Source organism: Arvicola amphibius, chromosome 12 (assembly GCF_903992535.2).
Source record: "Arvicola amphibius chromosome 12, mArvAmp1.2, whole genome shotgun sequence".
In the NCBI taxonomy this organism is placed as follows: domain Eukaryota; kingdom Metazoa; phylum Chordata; class Mammalia; order Rodentia; family Cricetidae; genus Arvicola; species Arvicola amphibius.
In genome coordinates this window covers 118,057,214-118,075,129 of record NC_052058.2, presented here as the reverse complement: position 1 = coordinate 118,075,129, position 17,916 = coordinate 118,057,214, and the positions used below count along the sequence as shown (strand labels likewise).

The 17,916-nt window shown below is 40.1% G+C and overlaps 1 protein-coding gene across 1 annotated transcript; it reads right to left on the bottom strand.

Moving 5' to 3' along the window:
* Positions 1–4,265: 4,265 nt before the first annotated feature.
* LOC119802805 (developmentally-regulated GTP-binding protein 2-like) lies at positions 4,266–5,592 on the bottom strand. The gene has a single exon (XM_038313950.1). The coding sequence runs from the start codon at positions 5,523–5,525 to the stop codon at positions 4,431–4,433; it is 1,095 nt and encodes a 364-aa protein (XP_038169878.1). The 5' UTR covers positions 5,526–5,592; the 3' UTR covers positions 4,266–4,430.
* Positions 5,593–17,916: the final 12,324 nt, after the last annotated feature.

The window sequence follows — 17,916 nt, the reverse complement described above, 5'->3', positions numbered from 1 at the left end:
TGTATTCCTGTTCTTCTATGCTTGGAAACATAAAATGTGTGAAGGTTTTGTGGTAGGTGATGCTACGGGATATTTGTGAAGCATTTTATAATCTGTTCTCACGTTCTCCATTTTCTGAGTTTAGATATTTTATCATTTCCCTGTTTGAATTCTGGTGACATTACAACTAACAGAAGCTGACCTGCTGAGTGTTTTTAAATTGTCAAGTTCCTTTTCCACACATCACACTGAGTTACTATGAGAACAAAACATAGAAAATTTCCTCCTTGAGGCAAGAGGGTTCATTGTTCATGTATTTCCTCATTTTAATGTATCCTGCTATTGGCTTCAGGATTAAGAACAACTTCATCAGTTAGCCTGAACTGCTTGTTCTTGAACATGTGACCTACTGAGAAAAATTGGAGAAATGGTATTTGCAAACTTCCCTGTGGGTAAGCACATACATATGTGGTGAAAAATATCATTGGATACAAAGAACATTCAAGGAAGGCATAAGTCAATGCAAACATTATAACTTTTGCCAGTCTTGTTTACCCATACTCTCCCACAGTACATGCTCTGTGTGAGTCTGTCCTCATCAACCCACACTCTCCCCTCAGGGCTATATTCTATCATTCTCCTCCATAGTCCCGATACTGCTCTGAGCTATTGATGCTTTGATAAACACATTAATTCTTAATGTTCTGTAACTCTGTCCATCAAAATGTTTGAAGAGTAAATGAGATATGAGTTACACAAGACCTCACTTAATCTCAATAGGAACCGAGCTGCAACTGTATAAATTTCTTATGCCATCTCCTCTTTTCTCTTCAGCCTCCATCTTTTTATTCTCTAGCTCTTATCTCTACATAGACTTCAGGGGATATCATATGTGCCTACACATATGTTTTTATCTGAAATACCATCCTGACTTTTCACTTGACTTTATATCATGCTTGGTACCTCATATAAGAAGCTACCCTTTCAGAAGCCTGTTTTTCTTCAGTTAGGGCTAGGTGCTTTTCCTTTGTGTTTACTATGAGGGATATTTCCTTCCTCAATCGCAGTATTTAATCCTCTACCCAGAATGTATTATCTAGCTTTCTGATTTTCATTCTTAGGACAAGAATGCCACGTTCCAGCTCCTAGGACATGGATTCCAAATGGAGGAGTAAATAGGATGAACACATTGTGATTGGGTGCTCAACAGATCATATGTGTAACGCTTCATGAATTTCCCTTGGTTAATTACTCTTTTAAATAAAAGAACATTAACATTGACCTGCTCAAAATTGCAAGAAGTTTGAAACTGAATACAATGTGTCTAGAACCAAATGCTCACCTGTTCTTGGTGTCAAATTGTATGTGCAGTGAATTAGTCTTCCCTCTTCTTCAAGTCTCATCAGTCTAAGTGCACTTGCAGTTTACCAAGTTATTGCTCTTTCATGTGGATCATGTGTTCTCTCATTGGGATGAGATGATTTGTAAAGCTACTTCTAACAAGTTTGGTCTCATATGCATCCTTAGTACTTAGATTTGGTTGTGTACACACTAGTTAAATGCAAATTACACTGAGGTTTAGAATTTTCTGCATCATTACTTAAATGCATTTGTATTCCCATGTGCTATCTGTCCCAGTACTCCATTGAATAAAGCAGTGGCTTTATTCATCTAGGATTTTTCTGTCAAGGGTTTGCAATTTGAAAATATTTTTATTAGTCTCATGGTCTGCTCAGGTGTGTCATCATTACCTAGTTACAAACTATGGGGAATGCTTTTATAATCTGCCCTCATTGGCAATTAAAATCCTTCAATTATACAGTGTTTAAAAGGTAACTCTGGTAAAAGTCATGATTTCTTGGATAAACTGGTATTTGTTCTGATGTTTCTAAATAGTAAGGATTTTTTTTTATTAAAATATGTACAAAAAGTTAATGTATACAGGCAGCTTATGTCAGGTGTTTCTACCTTCCTACTGTGTAGTCAATAGGAGCCAGTGCCACAGATTGAAGTGTTTGAAACAAATTCCTGGTAAGGAAGCCCCAGAGAGAAGAGCTCTACTCCTGTTGTACCATCAGAACATTTGTGAAGAACCCAAAATCTACCACTGAAGCTTCTCCTCCAGTGAGAGCTGCCTTTAGTGCACTGGCTCACAAGACAAAAGATATGGAACTGCTTGTTGACTGAGACAGATAAAACCAACCCCCAATTAGAACCTCACACCAAATTGTAGCTGCATTTTTCATCTTTATACATTTCATCAATAAATGTCATTGCCATGCCACCTCAAGACTTTCATCAGTAGGCACACATAACTTTTGGGCTAGTTGCCAGAAAGAGTGAGGACACCAGTGATCAATGAATCATTCATTCTTTTTGAATGACAGTGTGAGCTTCGTGATGCTTAACCTAGAATTCATGAGAGATGTTTGTTAGGAAAACTAGATAGAAAGAAAGGCAATGTGAAACTTCTTCATTGGGTAATCATAATAAGGGCTAGATAATATTTTTATGATCTTAAGGATCACACTAAAGAATTGAAAACATTGACCTACCACTGCTAAATTTACATTGAATGGTAGAGTTTTGTTATTTTTTCTCTTAATATTCACACTGGATTCATATTTGATTATGATAAAATCAACTACAAGGACTATAAAACTATTGTGAGATACCATGGACACAGAGAGGGCTGTAGAGATGGCTCAACCCTAAAAGGTGAGCCTCACAATCCAGAACAAGAGAGTCAGATGCAGTTCAGGGTGTGGGTGTTGGTGCTGTGCTCCAGGAACATTTTCTATCCAGGCACTTTACAGTTAATGGGTAGCTGCTCTTCAATCATGCGTTCCACAATTTCACATTTCAATTTAGTTATTTTGTGGTTTGAAGTGAGGGGTTTGAAGGGGAAGCCTAGCCAATCACCTTGTTTTGTAAGGTGTGTCCCCCTTCAGCTAAAGGCGTGTCTCCCTTAGGCTAATATTGATTTATAAAATCTTGCAGGCCACAGGCCCGTCTGCTCTTTGTTTTCCTGCACTCCTCGCTGGAACCTTGAATTTGTAAGTTCCCTTTTCATTCCTTTATTAAAACTGATATATATATATATATATATATATATATACATATATATATATATATATATATATATATATATATATATATATATATATATATATATATATAATAAAGCTAGTCTGGTGAATCATAACTGCCGATCAACCACGCACCTTCATTTGGCGTCCAACTCGGGGCATTTGGGAGCCTTTAGCTCCGGTTCCGCACTGCCTGGCAGGGATTCGGCCTTGGGCTCTTGATTGCTTCAGTGCAGTTTCCCAGACTAGCCTGTCCCAGCCCTGCTTGTACAGAGCACAGGACGCATGCAGGTGACTCAGTCCAAGCTTGCTAACCCCTCAGGCAGCACCAGTCCCAGCTGAGTTCAGCCTGGGCCCTGAACTGCCGGAGACTAGCGGTTACTGCCTGTGTCCCAGCATTTGAGCTTGTGCAGCCACTGGTGAACAAGCGCAACCCCACTGCCATTACAGTCCACACCCGACCAGCTTCCCTGCTTCCTCCGCTGGTACTGCGGACTCGGTTTGGATGATTTGGCTGAGCGGTTACTGCCCTCGCCACGATATTGAAAGTAAGGCTGAGCAACCAAGCCAGGGAGCGAGCCAGCAAAAGGACCACAGGGCTCGTGACTGGATACAAGCAGGCTTCTGAGGCCACGTTATCCCCCCAGGCAGCGCCTTCCCCTGCCCAGCTATAAGCCACACAATGCATGGTTTGTGAGTTTCTATTTTTTAGAACTTTCTTTCCGGTTCTGACTTTTTTGGCCATGTGGATCTAGGTGCACCCCGCCACCTACTGGCAGGGAATGGTCATTACAGGTAAAATTTCTTTCTTTCTTTTTTTTTTTTTTTTCACGTCCCATTCTTTTATTTCAGAAAGGAGGGCAGAGATAGGAGCTCAGAAGGAAACAGAGCCAGACTCACAGGTCCCACCCAGGCAGGCAGGGCTGCTCTGGAAGGGTTCCCAGGGGGAGGCACTTTAGGACACTGGCTGGGCCCTGGCTTCCACAAGGGAGGACCTGTGGGAGGTTTCAGCCTGAGCCCGCTAAGTGCTAGAGTTGCTGTCACAAGTCTCAGCCCCAGGGACCCAGGAGGGCCTACCCTGAGCCTGGGTCCGCTTGAGGTCTGGCTGGGAGGATGTGGGTAACTAGCTCCTGAGTGCCCAGACGGGCACAGGACATGGACACAGGCTGTAGGCTTCCTAGGAAGATTAGCACAAGAACAGGCTTATAGAAAATGTCCTCAGCAAAGCCCTGGTCCCCAGCCTCGCCTGTCCAATATTGCTTACTGAAGAAGCTTATGAAACAGCTGACTCAAGAGTCCCATCCTGGGGAGTCCCAGGGGCTCTGAGTCCCCAGGAGCCACGCCGGCAGGCTGGTGGGGTGACTACTTCTTCACAATCTGGATGACGTCCTCATGCTCCATGGTGTGAGTCAGGCCTACCCGCTGCGGGCTGTACTTGGTGCTGGTACCCCACACCAAGGCATACTTGAACTGGCTGGCCAATGACCGATGGATGCGGTGGCACATGTGTTCAACAGAGGACCCTTTCTGGAGAATGATGGCATCTGTGAAGTCTGGTCTCTGCCCTCTCTTCTTGGTGTAAATGCAGGTGAGAGCCAGGTACTCCCAAAGCATTTCCAGCAGGTAGTCCAGGTTCAGCTTCATGCCACAGCTGATAACTACACTGTTGGGCTTTCGGGCTAGACGATCTACTTCTTCCATGGAGATCTGGTCGATTTTGTTGTACACATATAGGCAGGGCATATACACCCGGTTGCCCACGATCACATCAATGAATTCATCCGGAGAGCAGTCTTCTCGGAAGAGTACTTCAGCGTTGAAGATCTTGTACTCATGCAGGATGAGCTGCACCAGCTTCTCCGAGCACTGTGTCAGTGTGACCGTGGAGTTAAAGGAGATGCCGCCACCTTTCTTGGGCTTGAAGTAGATGTTGGGCTTGTGCTTGTTCAGGCGAATACCCACAGCCTCCAGCTCCTTCTCCAGCAGGGACCTTTGCACATCTCCCTTGGTGGCATCCAGCATCATGACGACAACATCGGCTGTGCGTGCTACAGCAATCACCTGCCGGCCACGGCCTCGCCCTTGTGCTGCTCCTTCAATGATTCCAGGAAGGTCCAAGAGCTGGATGTTGGCGCCTTTGTATTCGATGACTCCAGGGATGCATGTCAGGGTGGTGAACTCGTAAGATGCAGCTTCGCTGGCTGTAGAGGTCATCAGACTCAAGAAGGTGGACTTACCCACAGAGGGAAAGCCAATCAGTGCCACGCGGGCATCACCTGACTTCATGACATCAAAGCCCTCTCCTTTAGATGAGGCTGATTTGGATGGTTCCAGGAGCTGGGCCTGATACTTGGCCAGTTTTGCTTTCAGCAGGCCCAGGTGGTACTCGGTGGCCTTGTTCTTCTGCGTCCGAGCGATCTCCTTCTCGATCTCTGAGATTTTCTCCAAGATCCCCATAGTTGCTGCTTCGGCAGAGATCCACGCTACCTACAGCTTACAGCGCTGGGAACTCAGGTCTGACGCCGGAGGCCTAAAATTTCTTTTGATTAAAAATAAATGTCTGACCATTATCACCGTTGAAAGCTTCTGCAACCTATTTAATTATACTATGGTAGAAATATTGCAGGATACATATGATATTCCCATAAATCAGATATTTATAGGGCTTGCAATTTTTCTCGTATTTGGTTTCTTCCTTACATGGTTTGAAAATAGAAAAATGATAAAGTCCTTACAGAATGAAAACAGGATTCTTTGGACAGAGGTTGAATGCTTAAGAAAGGGCACAACTGTTTTGAGTGACAACTTTAAGTCGGTCGAAGTATTTGCAAAAACAATTCAGACTGACACCAAGAAAGAGTTTGAAGTTCTCAAGGAAGGGAATAGGGCTTTGTCTGATATGACTCTGTCAAATGAGCAAAATTTAGAAAAAGTACAGTCTGATATTAAGGAGAGATTCATTGCTGCGGAGGAGAGAACAGCTGATTTGGATCGTAAACTTCAGTCCCTGTCTGTAGGAAATGAAACATTATCAGAGAGAATTAAAACTGCTGAATGTGAAAATCGGACTTTGTCTAAAGGATATGACAGATTGGCTAACAGATTGTCAATACAAGAAGGCACAATTCATGCCATGAAAATTCTATCCAAGGATGAGATATTAACTCTACTGGACAAACTTCATATTTTGGAATCCTCCATGAAGGCCTTGGAGTATAATGCTGGACAGGAGATCCAGGCCTTACAGAAGGCAATAGTAAGCAGATTAGAAAAGATTTAGAAAATTATAGACTCTGATGAACAGGAGCAAATGGTAGAAAGGCGAAATTTAACTCCGTTAATGAGTAAAACTCTCCGGGATAATTTCCGTAAAGTTCTACCTGCATTTCCAATAATAACATCAGAAAAGGTGACTGGTTCCAAAAACCCTAGGGTTACCAAGGAATATACATGGGAACCCTTCCATATCTCAAAGAAATTAAACAAGCCGTTATGAATTTTGGGCTACATTCATCCTTTGTTAGAGAGATGCTCAAAACTTGGTCTATAAGCAATAAGGCAACACCCCACGATTGGGTACAATTAGTAACAGCTGTTCTAGAGAGTGGATCGCAATTAAATTGGAAATGCATATTCAGACAAGAGGCTAGACTTTTAGAACAGCAGGAAAGAGCAAAGGGAATTGAGATTTCCCTAGATCAAATTCTAGGTGAAGGACTTTTCTCTGATCCTCTAGAACATGCTAATTATGATGACACACCTTATCCATATGTACTACAGCAGCCTTAAAGGCTTGGGACAGGGTTCAAGACCCAGGACAGAGACTGGAATCATATATCAGAGTTAAACAGGGTCAGAGAGAACCCTTTAGTGATTTTTTACAAAGAATAACTAAAGCTGTACAAATAGGGATATCTGACCCAGAAGCAAGATGTATAATAATTGAGTCTTTGGCTTATGAGAATGCCAATGTGGAGTGCAAAAGGATCCTGGGGCCTTTAAAGATGAGATCAGTGACCTTGGACGAATGGGTCTTACATAAAATGAATGTTGAATCATTTGACTATGGCACTGAAGCATGGGTATAAGAAGCAATTTCTAATGCAAAAAGGCGACATCAAGTTACCAAATGTTTTAATTGTGGCAAGATGGGACATATTAAAAGGAATTGCAGACAACGGATTTTCAGAAATAATAATAATAATAATAATAATAATAATAATAATAATAATGCCTCTTCTAGAAATAACAGACATAGGAGGACTCAGCCTTCAGGTATATATAGGAGATGTGGAAAAGGCAGACACTGGACAAATGAGTGCAGGTCAACAAGAGATAGACAAGGCAACCTGTTGCCACTGAGAAACGCAATGGGGGGGCCTCTCCCAGGCCCCCATGGCAAATGTGGTCCAGTCATTTCCGGTTACATGCCTCGTCAGGAAAATTAGAAAGCCCCATGCCTGCTGTTCAAAGCAAAAACAGCCTGAAAGATGAGTTAAGTATATTTTGGCAGACTTTTATAAATGAACAAAGACCAAAGTTAAGAGTGTGTGTAAATGGCGTTTTTATTACTGGCCTACTGGACACAGGTGCAGATGTAAGTATCATTACTCCAGAATCTTGGCATCCGTATTGTCCTCTTCAGGATGTAAATGTTCAGTTCCTGGGAATTGGAACCCTATCTCAAGTAAGGCAGAGCACGAGATGGGTTGAATGCATAGGGACAGAAGGACAAATAGGAAAATTAAGGCCATATGTAGCCAATATTGCAGTGAATTTATGAGGCCATGACCTATTGTAGCAATGGAATACCCAGATTAACATTCCTGCTGCTTCTAGAGCCTATATTACTGAGGAAAATATTAAAAGATATTACAGAAGGCAGAAACCGGCTGTTCGGGCTGTACAAGAATACAAAGCAATTGATGGCCCTTCAGAGATACGAACAGCCCTGCCACTAAAATGGTTGACTGAGAAACCAATATGGACAAAGCAATGGCCTTTAGCTGAGGAAAAGTTGCAGGCTTTAGAACAGGTGGTACAAGAGCAATTAGATGCTCGACATATAGAAGAATCTACCAGCCTTTGGAATTCTCCTGTATTTGTGGTTAAGAAAAAATCTGGTAAATGGAGAATGATGACAGATCTCAGGGCTATCAGTAAGGTTATTCAACCTATGGGATCTCTGCAATCTGGAATTCCTCTGCCCTCTTTATTACCAAAACGATGGCCTCTCATTGTTATTGAGTTAAAGGATTGTTTCTTCACTATGCCTTTACAAGAAAAAGACAGAGAAAAGTTTGCCTTCACAGTGCCTACTTATAATAACTCTCAACCTACAAGGAGATACCAGTGGACGGTCCTCCCACAGGGCATGTTGAACTCTCCCACCCTGTGCCAATACTTTGTAAATCAACCATTGCAAATAATACACAAGCAATTTCCCAAGTCTATAATTTATCATTACATGGATGATATTCTGTTATCTGATTCAAACATGGATACTTTAGAAAGACTGTTTGAAAAAGTAAAAATACTTTTACCTAAATGGGGATTGCAGATTGCTCCTGAAAAAATTCAGAGAGGAGATTCTGTTAATTATCTAGGTTATAAAATAGGTTTGCAAAAAATTAAGACACAAAAGGCACAAATTAGGAGAGATCGGTTACAGACTCTCAATGACTTTCAAAGGTTGTTAGGAGACATTTCCAGCTTACAACCGGCTGTTGGGATAACACATGATATGATAATTCATTTAAATAAAATCTTGGACGGTGAAAAAGACATAAACAGTCCCAGAGAATTAACAGCTGAAGCAGAAAAGGAGCTGAGAATGATTGACGAGAAATTACAAGAGACACATGTGGACAGGGTGAATCCAGAGCTCAGTTGTATTCTCATGTTGCCTTTCAAAATTTCTCCTACAGGAATTTTAATGCAGAGAGATATTATCTTAGAATGGATCTTTTAACCACATAAACCAAGTAAGAATATAAAAACTTATGTGGAAAAAGTCTCTGAATTAATTATAAAAGGCAAATTGAGACTTCGTCCACTAGCAGGCATAGACCCAGCAGAAATTATAGTGCCTTTCATTGCTGATGAACTAAAAAAAGTTGTGGGAACATAATTAACCATGGCAAAGAGCTTGTGCTAATTTTTTTTGGAGAAATTAATAACTATCTGAAAAGCAAGAGGCTTAACTTTATAAAGAGAACTTCTTGGATTCTTCCTCGAGTCATCCGTGATGCTCCGATAACTGGAGCACATACATTTTATACTGATGCTAATAAATCAGGGAAGGCAGGTTACAAATCAGAAGATTTGAGTAAGGTGGAACAAAGTCCTTATGATTCTGTCCAGAAGGCAGAATTATATGCCATTCTTATGGTGGTAAGGGATTTTAAAGAACCTCTTAATATAGTTACTGACTCACAATATGCAGAAAGAGTTATCTTACATATTGAAACTGCTGAATTTATACCTGATGATACAGAACTAACCTCATTGTTTATCCAGGTACAAGACATGATCAGGAACAGGCTTTGCCCTATGTATATAACACACATCTGATCCCATACGGGTCTGCCAGGTCCTCTAGCACAAGGTAATGCAGAAATTAATCAATTGTTGATTGGTAGTGTGTTGCAGGCCTCTGAATTTCATAAAAAACAGCATGTCAATAGCAAAGGCTTGAAGAAAGAGTTTTCTATTACATGGCAACAAGCTAAGGAGATTGTAAAGAAATGCCCTACTTGCTCTTTCTATAACCAAACACCACTGCCTGCAGGGGCTAATCCAAAGAGCACTCAAAGGAATGAAATCTGGCAGATGGATGTGTCCACCTTGCAGAATTTGGCAAATTAAAATATGTACACCACACCATTGACACTTACTTACTCAGGTTTTCAATGGACAACTGCTTTAAGCTCAGAAAAAGCTGATTCAGTAATTACTCTTTTATTAGAAGTTATGGCCATCATGGGTATACCTACACAAATAAAGACAGATAATGGTCCAGCTTATGTCTCTAGGAAAATGTAACAGTTTTTTGCTTATTACAATATTAAGCATGTTACAGTTATACCATACAATTCTACAGGTCAAGCAATCATAGAAAGATCAAATAGAACTATAAAGGATATGTTAAACAAACAGAAAGGGGTGAAAAATACCCCTAGAAATAGGTTACATAGTGCTTTATTAACCTTGAATTTTCTCAGCACTAATGAGAAGGGGACAATGGCTGCAGAAAGACACTGGGTAATGGAAAAGTCTGATGAATTAAATCAACCAGTTTATTTCAAGGATGTGCTGACCTCACAATGGAAGCCAGGAGATGTGCCTTGTTGGGGAAGGGGTTTTGCTCTTGTCTCCACAGGAGAGGAAAAATTGTGGATACCATCAAAATTAATAAAGGTTTGGTTTGAAGAGGAGAAGCCCCATGGAAAAGAAAAATAATTCATTCACAAGGATGACGATCATACTAATGGTAAGAAAAACATATAGGTTGGGGGCATGGTTCTTTTCTTATCTCCACAGGAAACCACTCATCTTCAAAGGACTTAAGGGAACCTGGATATTTAAATACTGATGGATGGACACTAGTTACAACCCAATATGGATCAACACAGAACCCAAATAGGTTTAATAAGTATAAAACATTTTTTACATATATATATACATTACTGTGCTTTTATTTATATGTATGTAGAGCTGGTTTTGGAGTTGGGCTATGGCTCAGTCCCTCTTCAATTCCAAGCCTGTTAATAAGAGATATCTCAGAGTTTCTGTCTCAGGTCAGGAGCTGTAGAAATGGAGTGGCGGGGCTGCATCCCACCACCCAGCTAGCTTTACCCAAAATAATTATACGGAAACTGTATTAATTTAAATACTGCCTGGCCCCTGGCCCGTTATCTGTAGCTTCTTATTGATTGATTCTCATATCTTGCTTTAACCCATATTTAGTAATTTATATAGCACCACGAGGGGTGTCTTTCCAGGAGAGGTCTTAACCTGCATCCATCTCAGAGAGGAGAAGCATGGCGACTCACTATGGCGACTGCCTGAAGAGTCTCCCCACTCCTGCTACCCAGCATTCTGTTCTGTCTACTCCGCCTACCTAATTTTCTGTTCTCTTAAAGGGCCAAGGCAGTTTTCTTTATTAATTAACCAATGAAAGTAACATAGACAAATAACTCTCCTCCATCAAGGAGCCATGAAATGGGACAGAATAATAATAATAGTAATAATAATAATAATAATAATGATACTTGATAAACTTTCTTTGCCTTTCCTCATACCTGTGTCTGTCTTTATTACACCTTCCATTGAATATATATATATATATATATTCAGTTGAATATATATATATATATATATATATATATATATATATATATGTCTGTATATGTCTTTGTAGATAATGTTTACCTTTTCTGTAACAAACAACAAATTTTCCTTCAGTAATCTTTGAAGTTTCCAGGATGAAGATGGGGCCCCACAACATCAATTTCACCTGTTTACTATGACGTCATGTTTTTAATAGCGCTAAAATTAGACCTGTTTTTTGATACCAACTACACAAGACAGTTTCAAATGGTGCACAATTTTGACAACACTCTGGTCGGACCTCCTCAAAACACTCAGAGGCTAGTTACAATTTCCTCGACCAAATGTTATTCTGGGAATTTTACCATCATTTGCTTTCACGAGACCCCCTGAGAAGAACGTCGTCCCCATGTCAGCTGGAAGCAATCTTAGAGGACGATGCCCCCTCTCCCAACAGTGTTTACCTTCAGGTTTAGGGACATCATTTAGTAGTTGGTATAGGTTTGAGGGGATGGGGGAGGTATTATATGGACTCAGGGGTGTTTATGAAAAAAAGGGGGGGGGATTACCTGGCTTGATGGGATGATTGGTATTTGTGAATTATTGTTTTTAGAAAATTGCATTGGTATTGATTCTTGTATATTGAACATTGTATGTGAGTATGCTTCTACCTCTATTGTATGAGAGTATGCTTCTACCTCTGTTTAAAACAATTGTTATATTGAGATATTTATCATATTGCAATGTATATTTCTACCTCTGATATTATTTATGTAATGACATTGTTTACGTTTGGGGATATTGTCCTCATTTACTGCACAGCTGTTTATTCTCTTAATCTCCAAGTTAGATAAGTATCGAGAATTATATAACAATAGTCATATATGTTTGTCACATTTATATTTAGGATATTCAGGTTTTTTAGATACATAGAAATTATATTTAGTATAGATAGTATAATCTTCGACCTCTTCGAAGAGCTGTAGAACATGGCCTTTAATCTAACCTAGAGTTTTGTACTTATGAGACACAATCACTCCTGGCAACACTGCTCTACTCCCGAGAGAATGTTGAGCACCAAAGGCACTCCACTGGGAGCTTGTCTTCTTGGCAGAACTGGCCTTTGGGCAAAGAAAAGCCCATACCTCAACTACTGACAAAGATACAGAATATCCATAAGTGGATAAAACAGGATTGTCTTATCTTGCCAAGAGAGGGTAGGATAGTTCTACAAAAAGTTCCTTGCCATTGAAAAATGTTATGTCAGTTGTGTTAGGCCTTAGCCAAAGTTGGTTGCCTCACCATTGCAAAACGAAACTTTGGGTGACTGCCCAGGTAGTCAGTTGTCTCTGTCATTTGTTGCACATTTTGGAAGTTTCTTGTTTGTACTTCCTGGTTGCTTAAGTAATATTACTTCCCTTCTCAGATCTTTGATGGGGTTGAAGATTAGATAATTGTAGTTACCCTCTACATTATTTAGACTCCTTGAAATAGAATGTTTAGTAAAACTTTTGTTATATATTTCTTGCTTAATATTGTTTGTTGTTTGTAATTTTATATTTATTATTTGTTCCTATTGAATATAGTTGTATTTGGTTTGGTTCTGTCTTATTTAGACAAAAGGGGAAGATGAAGGGGAATCCTAGCCAATCACCTTGTTTTGTAAGGCGTGTCCCCCTTTGGCTAAAGGCGTGTCCCCCTTAGGCTAATATTGACTTATAAAATCTTGCGGGTCACAGGCCGCCTGCTCTTTGTTTTCCTGCACTCCTCGCTGGAACCTTGGATTTTGTAAGTTCCCTTTTCATTCCTTTATTAAAACTGAATTATATATATACATTAAAAAAAACAGAATGTTTTCAGTTTAGCTATGGACAATTATTGTTATAATTATTTTTTCATTAAGTTTCCTGACCCAAATTTGTCTCCAAGAAGATGATGGATGTTTTGTTTGGTTAACAATCATGAAGATCCATTAAAAACAAAATTTTAATTAATAAAATTGATTCTTATGACTTAGCATTTGGAGATTTTTTTTTACTTTTGCTTATTAAATATGCTAAGGGGTGAAGAGGACCAAACAAATACATGAATGTGAAAGGAGACAGCTTATCATTTGTTGAGGATTTGGGGAAGGCTCCTTTAATAGGTCTTTCCTGATGGTTTTATGGATGGCCTCAGTGTGTTGTGCAGTGATGGGGAGTCAGGATTTTATATGTGACATGTTAATAGGGATGTGTAACCAGGATGCAGAGGTATGGTCACTGGATGGTAAGTTGTGAAGAGGAAATGTCAAAAATAAAGGTTGCCCTTGTTAGACTATTAGGTGTATCTACCATGGCAATACCACAGTAGACATCTCTGTTAGCCAGATCCCTTGAAACACATGTTTCAACTTACCCACTCATGCCCTGTAATCAAATCTGGATACAGCATGTGTTTATCTGTCTTCACACCCTCAGAAACTGGCAACGACAAATCTCTTTAGTTCTTGCATAGCTATATCTTTTAGAAAGTATCAGTTTTAGATCATATACTATTTAATCTTTTTATATTGTTATCTCACTTACCTATAAAAGGTTATCAGTTTTATGACTGGATACTTCCAAATTTTATTGATAATCAATATTTCATCTTTCAATTCTGCATACTTACTGGAGGTCATTTTGATTGCTTGTGGTTATGAATAAATTATAAATAAACTTCTTTATACAGTTTTTTGAAAGCATATATTTTCTTTTTTGTTGTTCTTTTTTAATTTATTAGATTTTTTTTTAAAAAATACCAATCCAAATTCCCACTCCCTCTCCTCCTCCCATTCCCTCCACACACACTCTCACCCCACCCCATCTAATCCTAAGAAAGGGAAAGGCACATTGCTTTGTGGAAGGTTCAAAGCCCTCCCTACTATATCTAGGCTGAATAAGGCATATATCCAAATAAAATAGGACCCAGAAAGCCAGTACATGCAGTAGAGATAAATCCTGGTGTCACTGCCAGGGACCCCTCAGTTTGCCCCAGCCATGCAGCTGTTTACCCCATTCAGAGGGACAGAAAAATTATTCAGCAAAATCATAGAAGAAAACTTTCCCAACCTAAAGAAGGACATGCCTGTGAAAGTACAATAAGTTTACAGAACACCAGATAGATTGTCACAAAATAAATAAATAAACAAACAAATAAAGTCCACTTACCCCATAATAATCAAAACATAAAACATACAGAATAAAGAAAGAATATTAAGATCTACAAAGGAAAAATGCCAAGTAACATATAAAGGCAGACCTACCAGATTACACCTGACTTCTCAGTGGAAACTCTGAAGACTAAAAGGTCCTTGGATAGATGTTATGCAGACCTTGAGGAACCACAGACACCAGCCCAGACTACTACATTCAGCAAAGCTTTCAATCACCATACATGGTGAAAACAAGATGTTAGATGACAAAACTGGATTCAAACAATACCTGTCCATAAATCCAATCATACAGAAAATACTAGAAGGAAAACGTCAACCCAAGGAAGTTAGTTACACCCACAAAAAAATACAGACTAACAGAAAGTATAAGAAAAGAGGATTCATCTTTCTGCTGCATACAAGAAACACACCTAAACTTCTAAGGCAGATATTACTTCAGAGTAAAGAGTTGGTAAAAGATTTTTTTCAATCAAATGAAAAAAAAAAAAAAAAGAAAAAAAAACTGGTGTGTACCTATCCTAATATCTAACAAAAAGACTTCAAACTAAAATTAATCAAAGAGATGAAGGAGATTTCATATTTGTCACAGGAAAAAAATCCATCAAGATGAAGTTCCAATTCTGAACATTTATGCCCCCAATACAAGGGTATCCATATTTGTAAAAGAAACATTACTAAATCTCAAATAATATATCAAATCTTACACACAAATAGAGGGAAACATCAACACTCCACTCTTAATACTGGGTAGGACTGCCAGATAGAAACTTAACAGAGAAGTAAAGGAAATAACAGAAGTTATTACTCAAATGGGTTTAATAAACAGCTATTTAATATTCCATCCAACTACAAAAGAATAGAACTTATTCTTAGCACCTCATGAAACCTTCTCTAAAATTGACCATATACTAAGTACAACCAAACATCAACAGATATGAAAAAAAACGGGGAAAAGTATCCATGTATATTGTTGGAGCACCATGTCTTAAAGTTAGAATTCAACAAAAATACTAATTGCAGAAAGTCTACAAATTCATGAAAATTGAACAGTGTTCAACTGAATCACCCTTGGATCAAGGTAGAAATAAAGAAGAAAAACTTCCTAGAATTCAATGAAAATGAAAGCCCAAAATATCCTACATTATGGGAACCTTTGAAAGCAGTGCTAAGAGGAAAAGTCATAGCACTAAGAGCCTCATAAAGAAAGTAGATTAAATCTGACACTAGCGACTTAACAGTACACTTGAAAGCTCTAGAAAAAAAGAAGCAGACTCACCCAGGAGGAGAAGACAGCAGCAAATAATTAAATTGAGGGCTGAAATCAATAAAATGGAAACAAAGAAAGCAATAGAAAGAATCAATGAGGCAAAGTGATTCCACTAAATCAGAAACAAGACAAGGCTGATCAATTTTTCCATGTCTATTTAATATAGTCCTCAAAGTTCTAGCTAGAACAATTATTATTATAATAATATTCTGGCCTTCCCTGTAACATGGTTACCGTGTCCTTTTAAGAGACAAGCTCGGCCCACTCCCAATCTCTCTGTTCCCTCTGAGGCAAACCCATCTTGCCCCTCTTCCCCTTTTCTTTTTCTGTCTACTCTTCTCAAGAGCCAGCTTCCCCCTTTCTCCCTTTTCTCCCACACCCCTTTACTCCTATACCCTCCAAATATTCACTAATAAGCACTCCAAACCCAAGTTCTTTCTGCACGGCTTACTCTGTTTTCTACATGACCCCTTTCTTGCCCTCCAGGATCACTGGTGCCAAAATCTTCCATTGGTGCCGTGAGCTGGGCAGGCTCTCCCTTGCAGCTGAGGAACACTAGGGATAATGTAACCTTTAAACCCTCCTATAAGGTCATTTTCTAATTGAAAATTCCTGGAATTCTACACCCAAAATTGACATTAACGGTAAATCCCCTTACCTCAGGCCATGCCTCTGTGAGTGTGGAATTGCCTGGGCAGTGTTTCCCCATGTGAAAAGACCCAGTGCTGGTCAACCACTTGCCTATCTGCCTTAAAACTTCTTCTTCGGTCCGGTCCCTTGCCTTCACACGATGAGGTAGGGATTTGGTTTGTACCCACCCATTCTCAAGATCCCTGGATCTTTTAAGTGATGACAAAAAGCCAGCATGATCTACAGTCAGGAGACACTGGAGTTTGGTTTCTTTTACCTACTTCTTTCCTCACTCATGAAAACTTGGCCTTCCCCCCACAGATATCAAGCTACATAGTTTTCCTATCATCAGCTTACATTCTGCCGGTAATCATTAGTTGTGAATGCAGCTTGTATGCTTTTTTCTCCTTTTTCTATTTTGTCTACTTTTCATTCCTGGTATATATTCACAGCCATGCTAAACTCTGTCTCGCCATTGAGCCCCGCCACCTCCACTAGGGGCTAAGCCTATCTGTGGCAGAATCTGTCTCTCTTCTGTTTACGGAACCCCTCTCTGCAACCACTGCAACCTCTTCCTACTGGCACACCTGAATTCTGGACCCTGACCTGCTATCAGCCCACTTAACAGCTCCCTGTCCACAGGGATACTCCACCCAATACTGACTAGAACTCGTCGGATCCCCTCCTCCTGGTCAGCTCTCACTGACAATCACCTCCGCACTTCCCAAGAGCAACTTTTTCAGGCTTTTCCCTAGCACTGCAATCACTGAGCAGTGCATTCGTTTTTTGCCCCAGGGGCCTAGCACCACTTGAAACAGTGACTTCACATTTCAGATCTACTGATCCTTTTCAGGATAAGGTTCCCCTCTCAGCAGTGCCTCTCAGACCACTGCCTATTCTCAGCTTCCATTCTCTTGTGAATGAACAGACAACGGCCTGAGCCAGTTGTTTATCTTTCTTCCTAAGCCTGGGAAACAGGCTGACAAAACCATAAACATTTCTAACTCTTGCCAGCAGACAGTTAAAATGGAAAGAGTTACAGCATGTGGGCAACCAAATGACTTCCACAATTCTAGGCACCATCTTAACTAAGGGAAGGTCCCATGACCTTGCCACCATCTTTGTTAGGGTCAAGCATTCCTACAATTTTCCCATGCCTTGTGCCATGTGATTGCCACCATCATGACTAAGGGCAAGGGCAGCAGGTCAGATGATCTCAGTGTCATCTTTGCAATGGGTGACCACTGCCACTGCCTACCAGCTATGGCAGCTCACTGGGACCCCACTCACCTTCAGCTGATCTGTTCTCTTTCACCCGCTAAACACCTATGACTTCAACTCTCCAGTTTCTTTCTTTTTTCTCTCTCCCTTTAAATGCCCTGTCTGCTTGTTAAAAAGTGTCAGTCAGGGGCAGGTGGATCTTT